We start from the raw sequence: 19,392 nt of genomic DNA, 5'->3' as shown, positions 1-19,392 counted from the left end.
GAGGTTAAGATTTGAGGTAATGTGTCAAGGATGTATAAGTCATAAGATATCATGATCATCAAAGGCATCAGACAATAACTGATTAAAATTATGCTATGTACGATGCCTATATAATTGTCTTAAAGGTCAAATTACAATATTTACATGAAATATTGATTAATGAATACTTACTTTCTATAAAGAAAACACTTACCTTTATAGAAAATAAAATTCACAGAATATCATCGACGACTCAGACAGATTTATGAAAAACAAATCTGACGTTTCTTAAAAATATTATTATGGCGACGTGCTAGAAACAAAAGCGATCACTAAATAATGATAGGTACCTAAATGTCATTAAGCTGGAGCGATCCAATCCACGTAAATTCGCGCCCAGACGTGATTTTTTAAATTCATTTGGAGAAGCAAAGGGGAGACTTACAATAAAGGTAAAATGGTTACGTCAAATCGAAACGACGTACAAGCGAAGGGTCACCGTTCAAGATCCAAAAATAACGAAACCTCTACCTTTACAAAGGGGATAAGGGAATTCAGATTTTCAACAACGGTCAGTTTTAATTTTGAATGACCGAATGATGAATATAATTCGATTTATCCATTGTTATCCGCCAAATTAACGACATTTAGTATTTATTGTTATACGAATATACGAATAAAAATAATAATAATATACGAAACAGTAGGCTTAGGCTATGGCTTTTCAAACAAAACGCTATCAAATTTCATAGTTCGATCGCCCCTATTAAAAAAACATTTTATTGAACACACATATTCTTATTATTCACAAGATAAAAATGTTAATATTTATGTAAAGGATGATGGGGTATAAATTAAAATTTTAATTTCAGCAACATGTGCTCATGTGAGGAGACCTCAGTCTCAGTGCACCTGTTACAATGATTAATCACCAATTTAGTACATTTTTCCTTTTAAGGTGCAATGCGCAGCTGCTGGTTATGATACAGATAAAGGCAAGATTATACGTCCTGCGATATTTTAATATGTTTCTTTATTTAAAATGAATAGTCAATAAGTAGAAAAAATATCCGTGTAGATTCGAGTTTAATGAGTCCCTTTTAACTCGCTTTTATTAGGTTCAGCTGTTTCTATGCAACCGGCTCCTTTGGACTCGATTTTAAATCACTTTAAATTAACAACACTTACGCACTTACGCACAGACATGGATATAATATGTATAAATGTATATCATCATCTTCAGCCCATATATATTCCCACTGCTGGGACACAGACCGTGCGGGTTGGCAGATGGCACATGTCGCCGAACTTTTTTTTTGATTCTTGGACATGCCGATTCCTTACGATGTTTTCCTTCACCATTTTTAAACAGTGGTGATAAATTGAAAAATCTATTTATTTCCTGCACGCTCGCCCGGTCTCGAACCCCGACTTATCGATTTTGAAGTGCGAGGTCTCACCACTGAGCCACCACTGCTTTATAAATGTATATACATATATTATGTATATATCATTATGAACAAATACATATAAACAGTATAATTATTCTGCCACGTCTTTAATTTCGGCATAATATATAATATAATCTAATAAAAAACTCAGATACAAGGTCGTACACGGTTCTTTTTTTTTTTGAATAAAGATAACAACTAAATCGTGGCGTTTTAAAATCTCACGGAAATAAAACTTCCGTATGTGTCAAAAGTGTTGAAAGCGGAGTGGTCTCAACAATTTCGTCCTCGAAACTTTCCCAACAAAGTGTAAACAAAGAAAGGCAGTATTTTTCTTTGACGCATTATACTCATAATTCTGTAATATCGAAATGAAAGCGGATTTGTGAGTCTAACTTTTTCAGTTATTATTCATAAATGCAAATCCGCGAAATTTCAGGCGAACTCGTCTCTGAAGTTAAAGGATCGACTTAAAAAATTAAATTGGCCTCTATCAATATTTATAATTGATAACGTTTAATGTTACTGACGCGAAACCGAATATCTATTTACTCAGGGCTTTATCCCTTTACAGGATTTAAACAAATACAAATAAATTAAAATAATTTGCCCTAAGTATAGTGTACAAACTTTTGTCATAAACAATATTATATTGATAGCCGTGACTTTGATACGGTTAGTAGCAAATTTACGATAGATTTTGATTCATCATTTTATCAAATTCAACCTCTTTATCGTGCACCTACATATACAGATTTATTTTACTTTAATACAAAGCAATCTAGCTTGAAAAAAACGGCCGTCTTATTTCGAAAATAGCATTAATGTTCAAATAGATTTAAATTTTGTGTAATTATAAATTTAAACTCAGAGCATCATTTTTTTTTTTCAGATAGTGCAATGTGCGAAGAGTAGTTTACGCATCACAATGGATGAGCTAGAAATAAGAAGCATGATTTTTCTATGGATATTCTCCGGTCTGCTTGTGGCGAATGCTGTTAAAGTTGTTATTGAGCCGTTACCAAAAGGTAAGTCGCAATATTAAATGACAAGTAAATTTTCAGTGCATACTTTTATTAGTCTCTTTCGCGGAATAAAGCCGAGTTATTCCGGTTGTTACACTTAGTTTCGAGCTATTTTACCAAACCAGCGTTCAAAGGTCAAAGACTAACTCCGTAATTCATTAAAAATAATCACGTCGAAGAACTTACAAGTAACAATACATTTCCACTACGCAAACAGAATCAGACGTCCGGTTTCTTTTTTAATTCCAAGCACACCGAACAGACCTCCCGAAACTTCCCCCTGATCCACGACTTCGTTTTAGTTTCCTTTAATTTCCTATCTCTCTTGTCGTGACGTTTATTACGGGTTCTCACCCACACAAACTAGCCATCTTTTGTTCAGGCGACGCGATCACTAATAACCATCCGAATTCATTTTTACTGTCCTCATCTATTTTGGCCTCTTATTGTATTCACATAAATTCTTTCTGCAGCTGCAAGTAACGCAGATTTCTAAGGAGTTTTTATCTGCCGTATTCTTTCTTTTGAAAGTGAGAGCTCCTATTAATATTAATTAAAAGTTTGAATAATTGAATGAATTCCGAATTGTTCCCCGTTGTTGGGTTTCTCTGGAAGTGAATCGCGGCAATAATTAAAACTTGAGGAAAATGGGTTCGAGTCTATTATTTAATATTTGTATAAGACAGGTTTTGTCTCAAAAATTTTAGGCAAGCCTATAGATTTGCTTCATTATTGCTGGATATATAAACAAGGGTGACATTTAAAAAGGGGCAGCGTAAGTCACAAAGTTTAGCCAAACGTAATTAATTGCCCCGCCGTCAGATACCAACGTCCCTACTCATTCATATATAAATGTTTATAGTAGCATTTAATTAAGGTTCTCATACTAACAAAAAAAATAAATGAATAAAATACGGTTTAATGTGAAATGTAAAAATCAGGTTCGGAGTATATTATATTTCAATTTTACCGATTTCGAAGATAATTACGATAAAAATATGAATTGTTCACTTTCTAAAGCCGATGTTATCCGGCTTACGTCCTAGATTATGCATACTTGGTCGCACAAAGACCACGTAATGTAATAATTGCCTGATAATACCACTAATTCAGTTGCATATTAACACGTAATCTATAGAAATGCATATAGGTATTGTAAAGCTGTGTCATATTTCAAGATTTAGTTTTTCTTTATATATATAGAACTATAATAAAGAAAGCAATAAAAATATATCGTAAATAATTTTTATAACATTTAATTTCATCTACACTAATATTACTATTATTAGTATAAAGAGTAAGAATTTGTATTTTTGTTTGTTTGTTTGTAATGGATAAACTCAAAAACTACTGGACCGATTTCAAAAATTCTTTCACCATAAGCTACAATATCACTGAGTGACGTAGGACATATATGTACCCCGGCGAAGCCGGGGCGAACTGCTAGTAAAACATAATTTCAAGTTGAATGAAAATTAACAGTAGAACTATATATAAATAGATTTTAATAATGCAAAATAATGTAATTGTATTATAACTAAACAGTTAAATGTTTAACGGATATATTTAACGCAACATCTAAATGGATGTGTGCATTCCATCCTGCTGTTTGAAGAATTGAATCAAACATCCGTTTATTCGTTTAAATGTTTTAATTAAATTTTCCATTCGAGAGCAATAAAATAAACAATTCCGCTACATTTGCTTAGAGCGTGTTTAAATGTTATTTTTGTAACAATTCACGGATATTTCGACGAAACGAATAGCTCGCTTTGCTGATCCACACATCAACATGTCTGGTGACTGCGGAGCTGTAGATCTACTGGTGCCAATTAAATGTATAGATGGCAACAAAACAAATGGTGCGCTCTCATACCTTGTCACGAGTTTTATGCGCTGCGAATGTGTAATCTGTTCTCTGTTTGAAAGGGTTTTGGAGGGAAACTATTTTAATGGTTCTGGGATTAAAATGATGTTGTTTACCGAAATTTTTATTACGTTTCATAAAATAGATTTCTGTAGGTCACTCTTATATGACATCTATTGTTAGTTTTAACTTTATAAGTAATAGAAATGACAGAAAAAGGAAGAAGCAAGATTGTTAGTTAAAGCCCATATCTTTAACACTACGACGTCATCAGCAATGAGAATTCGTTAACAAATGTTTAGTACCACTTGTCAATGGTAATTTTGCAAAAACTTTTCTTATTTAAATTAGATACTTCGAAGCGAAGCGTGTGTTGACCTAAAAACTTTTAAGGTCTCAATTGAAAAAATTCGAGTGTAGAGGGAACTTCTGAAACTCGTTATGGAAATTGAATTCTACTGTCACTTTTGGCAGATATATTGCGTATTTTGTCGCATATTCATAGCCAGGGACACGTACGATAGATACGTCGAGATTCATTCATGAAAAAATGCGCAAGATATAATATTGGAAAGATAAACTGACATGTTTTTGTTAGATTCCAGTACATTATTAATAAGTATTGGATATAAAAATGGTTTAAAAATAACCAATAGTTAATAACTTAAAATATTTTAACTTCGATCAAATTCACAAGTAACATAAATAATTGTTTTAATTTATAAATAAATTTAAAGTTATGTTAATATAAAGTTGCCTAGAGTCGAAAAGTGGGAAGTAGTGTGAAAACAAACGAAAGCACTGTAGACGGTATTTCTCCCCGGAGAAAAACATATACTTGCAAATAACCAGTACAATACAAGCTAATATATCATCATCATCATCATCATCAGCCCATATATGTTCCCACTGCTGGGACTCAGGCCTCCTATGAGGGTTATGAGCTAATATATATTATATTCATAATGTTTCTATTATTTGTCTTAAAATTATTTTCATGTCACACACATAAATAACATGTATACATTTCTTAGAAATAGAACATTTACAAAAATGAGATTTGATAAAATTTGTGGATTTTGTTATATTAGCTGCTATTTGTTTGATAATAGTACATCTCAAAAGATATATAATTATATGGTGCTTGATAATGATCTCCTACTTAACAATTTATTTATTTAATTAAAATCTTAGTCGGTTTTAAAAACCATGCTTAGATAAAACCATATCATATATTAAAAAAAAACTTCTCCGAATTTTGCGCGAAAAAAAGGAAATTAGTCGTCAAACTCGTAAAGGAGAGATCAAGTGAACGCCTCCAAAACAATAGGAAGAGATCTCATTTCAACCCCAAATACGTTTCCGATATTCAATAACACGCTTCAAACGGGATCACATGAAATTCTGTATATCGAAGTACATTATTATAGGCCTTTAAATATTGATATGCAAACAGGTCGAGAATGCGTGAGATGTGAATTCTATTGTATTACGCTTTTTTGTATCTTAAAGTTGTTATTTTTACTACAATCATAGCGCTGATATTTCAATTTTGGACGTTTTTAGAGATTCGCAGTTATATCACATCTGAGTATTGGAATTCTATTTAATAACCTTTTTTTTTTGATCATGAATTTTTATTGAATGAAATTGTTTTTATCTTGAAGCTATGAAATCATTACAGACACATTGTATTGCAAAATTACTGGCATCATAATATCGAGCATAATATATTGTTATGTAATTGAGATACAATTTATGTCTAAATACTCGCTTCTAAACTTGAAGCGAGTTTGAAATTTAATATTTTTGCTGATCGCTGAAACATAATCAATTGTAGAGAAGTCTTAGTAAATATGCCCACTTCCGAAGAATTTGTTTATATTCAAGTAGGCACATGAAATCGATATAACGTTATATGCTTAACCTCTTATATTTTTGTGCCATTCAAGACATGAGGAAAAAGAAAATGATATCATATTATTTTATGGTTTTGTTATACAGGCTTACTAGTACGCTATAAATAATTTGACCATAGCTTGAACGTGTAATTTAATTACTTGAACAGTCCTAAATCGAATTTCAAATAAATGTATTCGATTCATGAAAAATGTCGTCCCATCTAAGCCGCAATTCCGACATCTCTTAACGTATTCTGGACAGGAGTCTGGCTTTTCAATATCCTCCGGCACCGGACAGAAACCGTTTGTGTGGAAAAAGAAGTCTATTACCCTTGTTTACGCACAAAATAAAGTTTTCTTCTCATTGGCTGCGAGATAAAGAAGAGCACAGATTAAATACGGTGTTTACATTGGAACCCAAGCGCCCGATGTAAACGTCCCTAAGTATTACAAAATATCATTCGGCATACCGTAATAGGCTCTGAAGAAAGGTTGCTTTACGACTTCTTATTTGGCGTCTTGTAATGAGTTTTGTAACGAGAGGGTCGTTGCTAACGCTTTGAAGTGATCACGCGATTAGTGTTTCCATGATATACATGTTGCAGTAAATAGCATTTTTCTAAGTGTGGTTATGATAGCGTATAACTAAATTATAAAAAAAAGATTGTATGATAAAATTGGCCATTTGCACTAAGCATAATTATAATAACAACCATTTTCAACTGTATATCAATAAATACAAAAACTTTAAAATTACAAACTAAGTTAAGCTGAGTTTTATGACGAAAATAAATAGTATTGTTTCAAAATAATGTATTCCTTTATGAAATTTCCTCGTAATATAGGATTACATTTCGTATTACTGATAAAGCAGGATAGTATCCTCAATTATATTGCCGTAGTTACCATGAACGTGGGGTAGAATAATATAATATTCTATGGGCAAAAATGAGACTACATGTGTAGCTACTTCCATTTGTTAAATATAGTTATCGAGCATTTAGGAAGAAATCTTGAATTTTTTTTACATAACTCTTTAAATTATATTTGTTTTCTACAATTGAGGAGGTTTGCTATTTAAATTTGAAATATTTTTTGGTACAAAGCAATGTATTCTTATTTTTTAACCCAATACTCAATTATATAAATATTCCATACCTTTATATAGAGAAAATATTAATAAATCAGTACTCATTTAATATCTAGTTTCTTTTGTCGAATGCCGGTTACGCAACATATATATCAGATTTAATATTTAAAATATACATCGTTTATCGTCCGCAAAAAGCTGTCTTAGAAATCCTTTGGTTGTCGACCCTAGCGAATGTATGGGTAATCTTGTCACTTTGAATTCGGCTTTCCGAAGAATCCTTGTTACCTTTTTCTACGTTAGCAATGTTTTCTGAAGTTTACGAGCAACAAACCGAATACCTTCGTTTCCTTCACATATTTTTATTTCGAAGCTTTATGAAATAAAGATGCGAATTTATTTAGGCAAAATCGTGTTATACGATGTACGTTTCAATAACTTTTACACGTAAACGAACCTGCGGAATAAACTCGTATAATAAGCTTCGCATAAAATGAACGGTTTATACTCACCTAGTGAATATCGGGACTTATAAAATTAAAAAAAGAATTCGTCAGATTTTCTTTACTTGTGATACTCCTGGTATTGGATTGAAACACATAATGACAGAAGGAATTCTCAATCTGAATTTCTATTGTAGAAAGATGCATTTTATTGTTATTACTATTTACCATATTATATTATCTATCTTGGGTCAATCCAATAGTTGACAAGAATATTACGATATAAAGTTTTGATTTTCGTATATAATTTTTGACCCGTATATACTATTATGTTCGTTCAAATTTGCTGTTAGTAATAAAATGACTTCGAGGGGATTTTGTTTATAAAACTGGTACGTGACTGAATTGCAGGCGCCCGGAAAACAGTAAAATGTACCTCACATATAAATTAAACAAATAATGCTCGAAACGGGATCGAATTTATTATTGCTAACCTACTAACCAGAGCGTTTAGATAACCGTGAATTTATAGGATCAGAATACGCATTCATTTTATTTTATGTATTTTACTTTCACTTAATTTGATAGAGCTTGAAAATTAATTTGACATTTTGATAAAATATGGTTCTGAATCATCTTGTTAACTTTTTCTAATTTGTGGCAATGATGGGTTTATATTTCACAATATCGACATAGTAGTCAATTTGTGTGCTTTATGTGGCCTTACACCGGCCATACACCTGTATCCACTTCCACAGCACGGACTCAGTCAATTTTCTAGTAAGCTCATTAACATGGCAAAATGTGTGAATTATCCGAGAAGATTTTATTACAATTTATGCAATAGAAAACTCCGTCCTTATAAAGTGCAGTTTAGAATTTATTGTATTTGTTATACATTGCATCTTTTATGAATATTTGTAAAATTGCCAGATTGTTCCTTGTTATAACCTCTTACTTATACGATGTAAAAAAGGTTTGTACCGCGTAGAATATCAGTGGAGACCGATATGATCCCAGGGGTCCCACGGGACAGGACCCTAATTGGACGTGGCCAGCTTCTGGAATCGTCCGCCGATTACTTAATCTTTAACACCGGTGTCTTGGCGTTTGACGTTTGACGAGCTTTATTTTTGTCCTGGTTTATTTGCAAAATGTGTTTTCGTGTTTAAGGATATGGAAAATAATGTTTATTGCTGAAACATATTCGATCATGCTGAAAAATATCGGTAGATAATTAAAATATGTCTTAAAGGTTGAGTTTTAGGGTAAAAAACAGAACAGAGAGCGAATAATATTTAATTCAGAGATTTGTAAAATATAAAAAATTACAAAAAAAAAACAAACAAAAAATGTTCAGAAGAGACAAAATAAAATTATTGATATTTTGAGGGTAGAGAGTGACGCGATATATTCATACGGCCGGAGCAGTCTTTGTCGAGACGTCGTGGTCGTGAAGTCGAAAAATTTGTCTGTCGCCTCTCATGTAATCACGCGCGGATCACGTGCTAATTTACTTTATATACTCACGGAAAGTTTCGGTTGCTTTTAATTTTTGTATATTATCTAATAACTTTAAAATTTGTGTATCGTGAGATTCCGGTGCGTTATGAATCTAGTAATGGCGACGTAGTGTGCCTCGCTGTGTTGAAGTGGTGACTTTTTTTTATTATTTTCTTACATCTTGTTACATCTAGTATCCCTTTATATATAGTAATCCTCCCAAGTGTGCCCTATTGTGTTTCTAATATTTATTTTACCACCCAAAAGACCGTTCTGGTGCTCCAAGCGTAGCAAGTCGAGGGGACTGCTGAAAACCGGCGCCTCTCCACTAATACGGAGAGGCAAATGCTGAGTAGTCCACCTTATCACAAATACTGTCCAAATATTAGAATATGTCCAATGTCATTTTTTTATTCTTCTTAAAATGTATCAGTTGTAAGCTAAAATGTTGTATTTGTGATTAAATGTATTTTCTTTCTTTCTTTCTATTATTTCTTATCCAGTTTTGACCGACCGACATACCAGATGCATGTGCTATGCAACGTATTAGAAGGCATAGGCACCTAGGGCACCTAGGCACCACCACCACCTTAACGCTAAAGCTAAATTATTGTTATTTTGAAAAGTGTGTATCAACGTGGTCCGTTCTTTGTGTTATAGAAAATATTCTGCTAAAATGAAAAATTATTCAATACGACGTATATAATGTGCAATATATTGTATGAGATTTAATATATTGAACAATACGTTACGTCGATTTGTTTTGCCAATCTAAGATCTGTCTATTAGCCCCTGTCACCCGTCTCGCAGTCAATTGCACGTGACAAATGTGTCTTCATATCAGACAAAAGACAATAAGACAACCCTATGTCGAGGATCCTTTAATCAAAATCTGACCCGAAACATTTATATATTATCTTGATCTTAGTGTATGTGATTTTATTACACTATATTGTTATAAACATATCTGATATTGTCTAATTTTATAAAGGCAGGTTAAATTTTTGACTTATATCAAAAATTATTCCAGAAGGAGGAGTACTAATTACCTAATGTAACAACAGAAATGCAATATGCATATGAAAAATAAAAATTCGAGTTTCAACTCGAATAACCGTTCCTTTAAAAGATTTAATGAGACGTTTCTCGTTTATTTGTAACTATCATGTTATAGTCACCAAAGAATGTAATCAAATTATTAAGACACCTTAGATAAACAGTTACGCATACATTGTTAACAATGAATAAGCAATGCGGCTGTACATTGTTCTATGACATTCAACTCTGAGTCGATTGTAGGATTGGATTAACTACTCAACGAGAAGACAACTTCGAGATCATTTCACTCCAATATTCAATTTAACTTTGACACTTCGCTCATCCAACAAAACCGCTAGCAGCTTTTTGCTCCAAGAATGATAAGCGTCAATTTTTGTGCGAAAGTCAAGTTTAAGACAGTTCAAATCAACTTTCATATTTGGAACATTCAATCGCAAAATGTTCTATGTTTATATACCTATTCTATCTATAAACATTTCTGATATTTTCTATAATTATAGGGAGTACGATTTTGCTACGATGTTTTCACATCGTTTACTTAATAAATAACACTTTCATTCCCATTCAATTGAGAAAAAGACCATCCTTCTTGGACTGTCTATCAAGGCGATAATACTCCGATCAATTTGATATGACTAAGAAAAGAAAAATTGTTTTGTGTGTATTTATATTATTAACATTAAATTTTTGATATAATTGTTCGATAGGAGAAAAGAAGGCTACAAATCCATTTATTTCCTTTGTTTGGAAGAAATTGAGACCAATTTATGAATCTCTTCTTATACAGCTCTACCTTGCTACGTATACATTCACATACGGATATTCCAGATACATATTTTTATTGACTTATAATTCAAAGTACAGGTATGAAACGATAAATTACCCTTACTTTACCAACCAAGACATAGTATCTGAAGTAATAGTTATATCTCTCATGCTCGAATTGAACACAGCCTATAACGTATTAAGCCTCGCGTAGAAGTTAGAACTTTATCGCACTTCCAAGAATAATCATAAACTTGTACAGACATCGGGCTCCTAACTCTTTGGCAACAATTTCTGAACTGTAACGATCCTTTATGGAACTACTTTGAATTGAAAGGAGTATAATAAAATCGATTAGAACACATCGCCTTTATTTGACTTGTAATTACGTTTTACGTCAACTTTGAAGTAATGATTGCTGGCAAGTGATTACAAGAGAGTTCGAGAAATTTGTTAATATACAAATTTAGGACGTATAACATGTTCTTTGTGATGGTTCGTAGACATTATTGTTTATTTTTTGTTCTTTCTTCATGTACTTTCAGAATAAAGGTGAAATAATAATTACACTAGTTTTTGAAGCTATTGAATACGACATTACAATATTTTTAATTTATTCACGCTATCACAAAATACAATTTAACTACTGAACTACCCGGTCCAGACAGTTTCTGTAAGCTTTTTGATTTTTTTAGTAACTAAGATATTATTTTGATCGAAGCGGAGAAAAATTCAACAAACCGAAAAGCATTAAAATTTGTTCAGTCATTTTTGAGTAGTAACTAAAACGGAATTTCTCGTATATAAAAGTATGTTATTGTCATATATCATTAATTGATTTATACTAACAAATTTACTCCACCAGCATTGCATGTTCTTGGCTATTTACTGTTTTTAACCGAGCACGTGAAAATACGTTTATGTTTTTCACAAACATTCCTCTATCCTTTGACCAGCCTTTAGTGCGTCTGACAGGCAATTTTCTACAATATAATTATGTGTATAATTCTCTTTGGTGTAAAAAATAGAAGATTAGAAAGCAAAATTTTAAAGTGTAAATTCTCTTTATAGCGAACCGTTGCGTGTACAGGGGCTATTAACGTTTTTATAAATGAATATTTTTAATTAAAACAACCTCCGCGTGTTCACTTATTTTAGTTATTTTTAAACACATATTGAATATTAATTAAAAGTGATCAGATGAATATTTTAACTCATTGTCCCTAAAAATGAATATTATTAATAATCTATATTTACCAATAAATAATGCACAATCTCTCTCTTGAATTACTTTTATATATATTCACATCTTTATTTTTTGTAATCGTAACTTTCTTTTGATCGATTGCAAATAAAAATTGAATGTAAATAGGGATGTACACTGTATTATATATATTTTATTTATTTTTATATTAAACTCTCATGCTTTACCCTACTCCTTTACTTTGATTCATTTTGTCTCCGTACGTCTAGTTATCTAGAAGAAATCGCTACTTTGCTAAAAGATAACCAATTGTTTAAATGGTTAAATTTACTCAATTTAGTTATTTTCAGATCAATAAAGGATTAATGACAATGACAACAGAAAAACAAATAAGCAGTTGTTGCATATTAGAATATAGCAAATTATATACAAGCTATAAGTACTATAAGTGGACCTAAGCAATGCTCCGAGTAAAAACCGATATTCTATAAAATTATCTTAAAATTTCATTGTATTAGAGATCTGAAGCGTCATAAGCTGTATCGTAACATTCATTTTAATCTCAATTAAATGAGATAAAAGCTCGCCCTGACCACAAAGAGGGTTTGTTTAAAGGGTGCACTCTAAATGGAAAAATCCAGCATTTTCCTTGGGCCCATAACCGACCGAATACGAAAACTTTTATACGACTTTATTTAATGAATATTGTTTTAACGACTTGAAATATATATTCTTAACGAAAGCTGAAGTCGTTTTAGAAATCCATTTACAGAATTTTGCTAAAGAAAAAAAAATCGTTTAGTAAATTTGCAATTGATTAAATTATCTTGTTTTAGTTGAATAAGTTTAATTAAATAAGTATGAAATTGATCCATGGGTGTATTAGAAAAGAGCAATAAAGATAAGATATTTTAGGGAGCATTAGTAGTAATTTTAAAAATAGATAAGAAATATCGCCCATAGGAGCACGACAGAAATCTGACATCGGGCAGTTTTGGTTTCGTGATTTCATTGCTATTAGGGCAGCCGAACCGTTCCACGTTTATTGTCCAAGATACGAGTGGATTTGTGGAAGCAATTTCCTTTATACATTTTGTTTTGTCCTTTTTCTTGCAGTTTGATGGTCCATTTCGTGAGTTGTAGCTCCAGTTCGATTTAACAGAACTCTCTCAATCGAAGCGATACGCATCTCGTGACCTGCGAGAAAGGAAAAACTGCAATTATTCAATCAGATCACGTCCTCGGGATTGAACGAAAACTAATTCTGAAAGTTGTGCTTCCAAAATTAAACTTAGCAATTTGAACTTGCGATAAATGTGAAATGAATTCTTTTTGTTCGCATCTACGGCCTTTGGAATAACAAGCAAATATAGAGCATGGTAAATGGATAGATACCAAAGAGTAATATGCATTTTGTATTTAAACACTTACTCTGTATTTGTACAATAAAAACGACATAATGAGATAATGAAATTGAAAATTGAAAGTATTTCAAGGTTCTTAACAAAGTATTTTAAGTCTGTAGACCATTTTTTTAATTATAAAATTATTACCCCTGCTGCTTTTCAAGAACAACATGATTAAAGAACTATTTCTTTTTCAAAATAAATGTACATTGTCATTTAGACGGTCAGTGTCTCGGGTATGAGATCTTTCTACAACCTTTTCTTTATTCCACAAGTTTTGTCAGTCCTCCCTCGTTTACATTTCCTAGCAATATTACAAAGAAAACCTACACCTTGTCAAACGAAGTATTTGGAATGTTTGGTTTGTATTACATCTTTGGAATGTTTTAGACACTTACGTTATGTGTATTCTAAACACACAAATCATATTAGGTATAAGAAGAAAGTTTTTCATCGTTAATCGAGGATATATAAAACACGATGCCAAATAGGCTTAAAAATATAAATCTTTATTAAATGAACAATTAATTTTTAAATAGATATTATAACATGCAATCATTTAACATAAAATAAAGTTTTTTTTCAAACGAAATGCTGCCGTTACATTTCTGATAAGCAATTATACAATAACTTCCAAACTCACAAATCGTGTTCACTCATACAGGATAGTGCTTGTATGTAAAAATAATACATTCTTGTAGAAAGGAAATGCATCTAACAATAATTCTAACTCAAACCTAGCACGTAATAGCTCTTAATCATCCTTACTACCATATCATGTGCTCAGATATCCCGAAGCCGATTGCCATCACGGCTATGCGCAGTAACGACATTTTTTCGAAATAAAGTCTGGCAACAATGTTTCAATGGGAATAAAGTGAGCACAGAATCGATGCCATTTGAGGAATCAATCAAAGCCAGTTCGCACAATCAGCGTGCGTGGGCCGGACGAGCTAATCAAACTAATGGTCGTTGGAGGGCCGCGAGGGCTCGAGCCTCAACAAATCACAACAATAACACTGACGCCTGATTGATTACATGTGCCCATACAACCGATAGATTTTTAAGATTTATTTGAAAACCTGTGTCGCAGGTACCGTTGGATTTGTAGTGCAATAAAATAGGCTTATAAATGTATGGAAAACGGACGGCTGTAATCTTTGCAAAAATCGGTTCTTTATATCCTGCTCCGTAAAAAATATGTATACAGTGCAATTAATTCGTATTAATATTAATAGTCGATATAAATAAAAGTGGATTCAGTTAGATATTTGAAGGAAAAAATTCTACAAATGAAATATGAATTGATTATTTTACGCAACATCAAATTAAAATGGACCACTTCATTTTTACAAAAAGAGCTATCAGAATTATCGCCGTCTAGAAAGAGAAGTGACTCGATCATTTTTAGCTCCGTGCGCCGTCAGCCTGCCGTCGAGTTAGCGTCACGAAGCGGCTTCACTCCAGGCGGACATTTATTAAGTACAAAATACGTACGAAATAAGCCCAATCGAAACACCCTAAACATTCGCCTATTGAAAACACAAACAAATAGAACTATAGGTTTGAAGAGAATTATTACAACAAAAATCTTCACTTTCAAAATGTAATTTGTTACATAATCGTTATGTTGTTTAATGCATAAAATATTGTAATAATTTTCATGCACTATTGAAACGTGGTACAGCAATAAAAACTTAAATGTCGCGTACAAAACTATTGATTCAAATACAACACAAACAATACAATAGACTTTTAGTATTCACCTGTCAACGCAATAACTCTGGCTTTCGCGACTGGACGTGTATTCCGCGTGTCATTCACGAACCAGACTTGCGGATACAATACAAAGGCACTCATCTTTTTAGGTAGTGAAATCAAAATCAATGGTTAGCTCGCTTTTGTTATTGCTTCCATTATTTGACCATTCGTGGCACAATTCACGGCACTTTGACTACGGGACTCGGTGGACGATTGCTCGTGGTTTGCGCATAAAAATTCATAGAAATACGTGAATAATGCGATAGCACTATCTTTACCGTTCGAGCTCTATATTTTGTACGATATTCTCGCACTTTAAATTCATGGACGTTTTATAGGACAACTATAAAATTGAATGTAACAAACGGCTCCGGCAGAGCTTATTTATCATGTGTTTATAACTAAATTCTGATGAAAAATAAATATGTTTAAAAAAATACAAAAAAATGTGTATTCTTTTTGACTATAAAAGTACTTATATCTCTTTCTAAACTCTAGTAAACTACGTTAAAACACATTTAATACAGGACATAAAATTTGAACAAAAACTCAAGCCGATTTGAGACAGGTAGCCATACACTACATTATATTGCACGGCTTTAAGCGTCCACAGCTGGTTATTATATCACTGAACACCATTGTCAAGACCTAAGAAATATAATGGCAACTTACGTGATTCTCAGAACCACAATACGTCGTCATTATTTAACGCTTACGCCACAAGGCTTTTCACTCCATTTTCAGGCGCCCGACGCATTGTCAAACAATTTAAGATTTTAAGCAGCATTTAGTTAAATGAATATTTGCTTTTATAAATACGCAATTAAATTGTTTGTTTACTTATTATTAAATTTGGTAACGTTATACATATTCCTTTCTAATTTAAGATAGATTGCCGTTTGATATCATATTCACTATCAAAATTGCATATTTAAAAATCAGGTTTACTCAAGCTATGAGAACGGAAAAATTAATGAAGTGAACGAACACTTTACCCGTGTCAGGCTGTCAAAAGCACGTCATATTTAACGTATGTTTTTTTGCGTATTTTAACGTCAGTTCCGATAAGGAGAGAAACTTGATAACGGACGCTATTCGGAATCCTTCTATTATTAAACCTTTGGCTGTCACTTCTTGTATGAAATGAAAAAGGTACAGGACAGAGGTGTAAACATAATACTAATTCGTGAGTTTGGTACGTGGAAACAAATTGTATATTTTGATAGGGTGTCCCGATGCGTTAATGTCAGACCGCCCTCGCGACGGCTGCGGGGTCCGATTTCGCAGAAGTGTTTCGCTTAACGCTTGATACAAAGGTTTTTTAAAAATCAGGTTCCACAAAGGAACCATGCTGCGAGGTATTATTTTCAAGACAACCTTTTTGGGTTGTTCGTTGGTTGGATTTATCGCGTCAGTAATACGGGTAGCTCGTTTGAGATCATAAGTTATACATTTAATATAATGAGTTACAAAATTTGTAAAATGGGGTGATTATTAAAAATGGTTAATTGGCATCTTAAGGGTACAAAGACGCAGACAACTTCATGGTGCTTGAAGTATGGGACAAAAAGTCCACTAAGGAAAAGCCGCTTCCAAAAATTTGCAGCTCGTTTGACGTTATGTAGACCTTGCACCACTACTACCTGCTACTTTGTGACATGTTGATATAGGGCTGTCTCGTTCTTTAAAAACAGGAATTTATTATTAGGTATATCTATTGAATTTAAGAAAAAAATATACGTTATTTTGCAATAAAATATTTCATGTGAGGAGTGTATTGATAAATCTAAAAATAAATAACTTCGACTTCATTTATAATAAATTTACCACATTCAGATATATTTAATTCTATAATGTACACTACGTAAAATGGTTTTTTCCTCTTTTATCAAACCTAATTAATTTTCAAACTTAATTCGATAGCAGATATAAAAAAATAAAATCCAAATTATATGTATTTTAAATTTTCTCATATTATAAATTTTCAATGTCATTTAAAATTATGCTATCAGTCGGCACCAACAATTACAATTTCCTAAATATGTCAAATCAATACATATTCGTGACAGGTGACAGAGTGAGTTAATTAACATAGAGGTAAGGTGACAGCCCTAAAAGCTTCATCTGCCACTTGAACGATCGAAAGGTACGACGTCGCGCCGGTATCAGGAAGGAATGTACAACGGGTGACTTGAACAGTTCCTGTCCCATTCCCGCACAACCGGCTTCGCTTAGCTAAATTTGTGCGCTATCCTACTCATGCACACCAACGTTTTCAATACTTACCTGCGTGAAATGATATACATCTGTTTGGTAGTGAAGTCCCTCTTACGCTCGAACGCCGTAATGGATTGTTGATATTGCCTTCTCGCTCCAACGTCTCACGGACAGGGGGTAGACGCTGTTCGTACGCGCCTGTGTTTGTGTTCGTTTATTTAGTGAACTTGGAAGCTCGCTTTCGTGTTTGTGCATAGGGTGTCGGGTATACATGTGTGCGTGAATTGTAGAGGCGCGACATAGCTTTGCCGTCTCCATGACTTAAAAGTTTTGTATGGTATGAAAGCAGCGGGTTAGTTCTGCGCCGGCCGGCCCACGGGACGGATGTGCGTGCTGTGTTCATGCAACTTTCTTCGTTACTACGATTTTAAAAATTCATTCATTTGTTATTGTTGAATGAAAGTTTATTAAAACTAAACTTGTGGATACATTTAATTTTATGTTAATGGTATAAAGTGACGATTTATTTGATACAGTGTGTGTTTAATTTTTTTTTTTTGTGAAACTGCAACGTGTTTGGTTCAACGGACTGAGGTTGGTCGTTATACCATTCCCGTGTACAGAATGTTACCAACCAAAACTCCGACATATTTCAAATGCCTAGTTAAAATGAGCATTATTTACGTTTGCTTGCAACAAATGTTTTGTGTAGTTATTGTTACCGATACAACTAAGAGCTTGAAGCTCTGTTAATTTCAAAAATCTGTCTAGTGTTATGCTTTTCTATGAAGAGTTAAAACTTGAAAATTATTCATATAACTTTTTGCATCCATGAAACCAATAGATACAAATACATAAGCACAATAAATTAAACACGAAATTTATGTATTAGCTAAAAATGTAGTTTAAAATATAGTTATTGTATACTTAATTAGTTCAAAGTAGAACATAATTCATCTACTACAATTTGAATGAAACAATAATAATTAGGCCTACATTACTGCTTATTGAGTCATTTATTTTCGTACTCTAAACATAACTAACCTAAATGCCCAGCTGAGTTGAACAACCTTTGCCCAAAATAGACAGAATACTAAACATAAAGCAGTACTAAAGACCCTTTCACAAACCATCTGCCGCCCAAAATCTACCTGCTAAAATAAACCAAGACAGTTGCAATAATAATACTATCTCTCCATTCAATAAGTATCATTGTTCAAAATTATGTCTATAGCTAGTTTACTGTCTACTGTTCACCGCGGCTATGCCTGTGGTATATAATTATATAGGCTATGTCGCTCAGTGAAGTTGCAGTGGTGAAACAATTTTTGAAATCGGCCCAGCAGTTTTTGCGTGAAAACGTTACAAACATACAAAGATACAAAAGTTTCCTTTCTATAATATTTGTGTACATTGACGGTTAATCGTTCCATGCAAAAATCTGAATTACCTTCTCACCAGAAATGCATCTGAATTACCTTCTCACCAGAAATACTGATTTATTTTTTTTGTTTTACAACTTGAATGATATAGTCAAATACATAGGTATCGCATAAAAATAAATATTACTATTCAATTATTACGTATATATCTAAACCATTATCCACTTAAAGACACATAAAAAAATACGACAAAATCGGTGTAGCCTTTTGGAGAGGTTCAGAGACAAACAGGCACATTAGAAATATGTGATAGATAATTCAAGAAAAAGTTCTACATAC

The 19,392-nt window shown here is 32.6% G+C and overlaps 1 protein-coding gene across 1 annotated transcript in view; it reads left to right on the top strand.

Moving 5' to 3' along the window:
* Window positions 1–19,392, top strand: part of LOC119832751 (semaphorin-2A-like) — a 511,596-nt gene that overhangs the window by 118,894 nt on the left and 373,310 nt on the right. Inside the window, exon 4 of the mRNA XM_038356484.1 lies at window positions 2,323–2,458. Within this exon, the coding sequence (XP_038212412.1) occupies window positions 2,359–2,458 (100 nt within the window). The 5' untranslated portion in view covers window positions 2,323–2,358. The remainder of the gene's footprint in view (window positions 1–2,322; window positions 2,459–19,392) is intronic.

The sequence above is a fragment of the Zerene cesonia genome, chromosome 16 (assembly GCF_012273895.1).
Source record: "Zerene cesonia ecotype Mississippi chromosome 16, Zerene_cesonia_1.1, whole genome shotgun sequence".
Classification (NCBI taxonomy): Eukaryota; Metazoa; Arthropoda; class Insecta; order Lepidoptera; family Pieridae; genus Zerene; species Zerene cesonia.
This window is presented reverse-complemented; position numbering and strand designations above follow the sequence as displayed.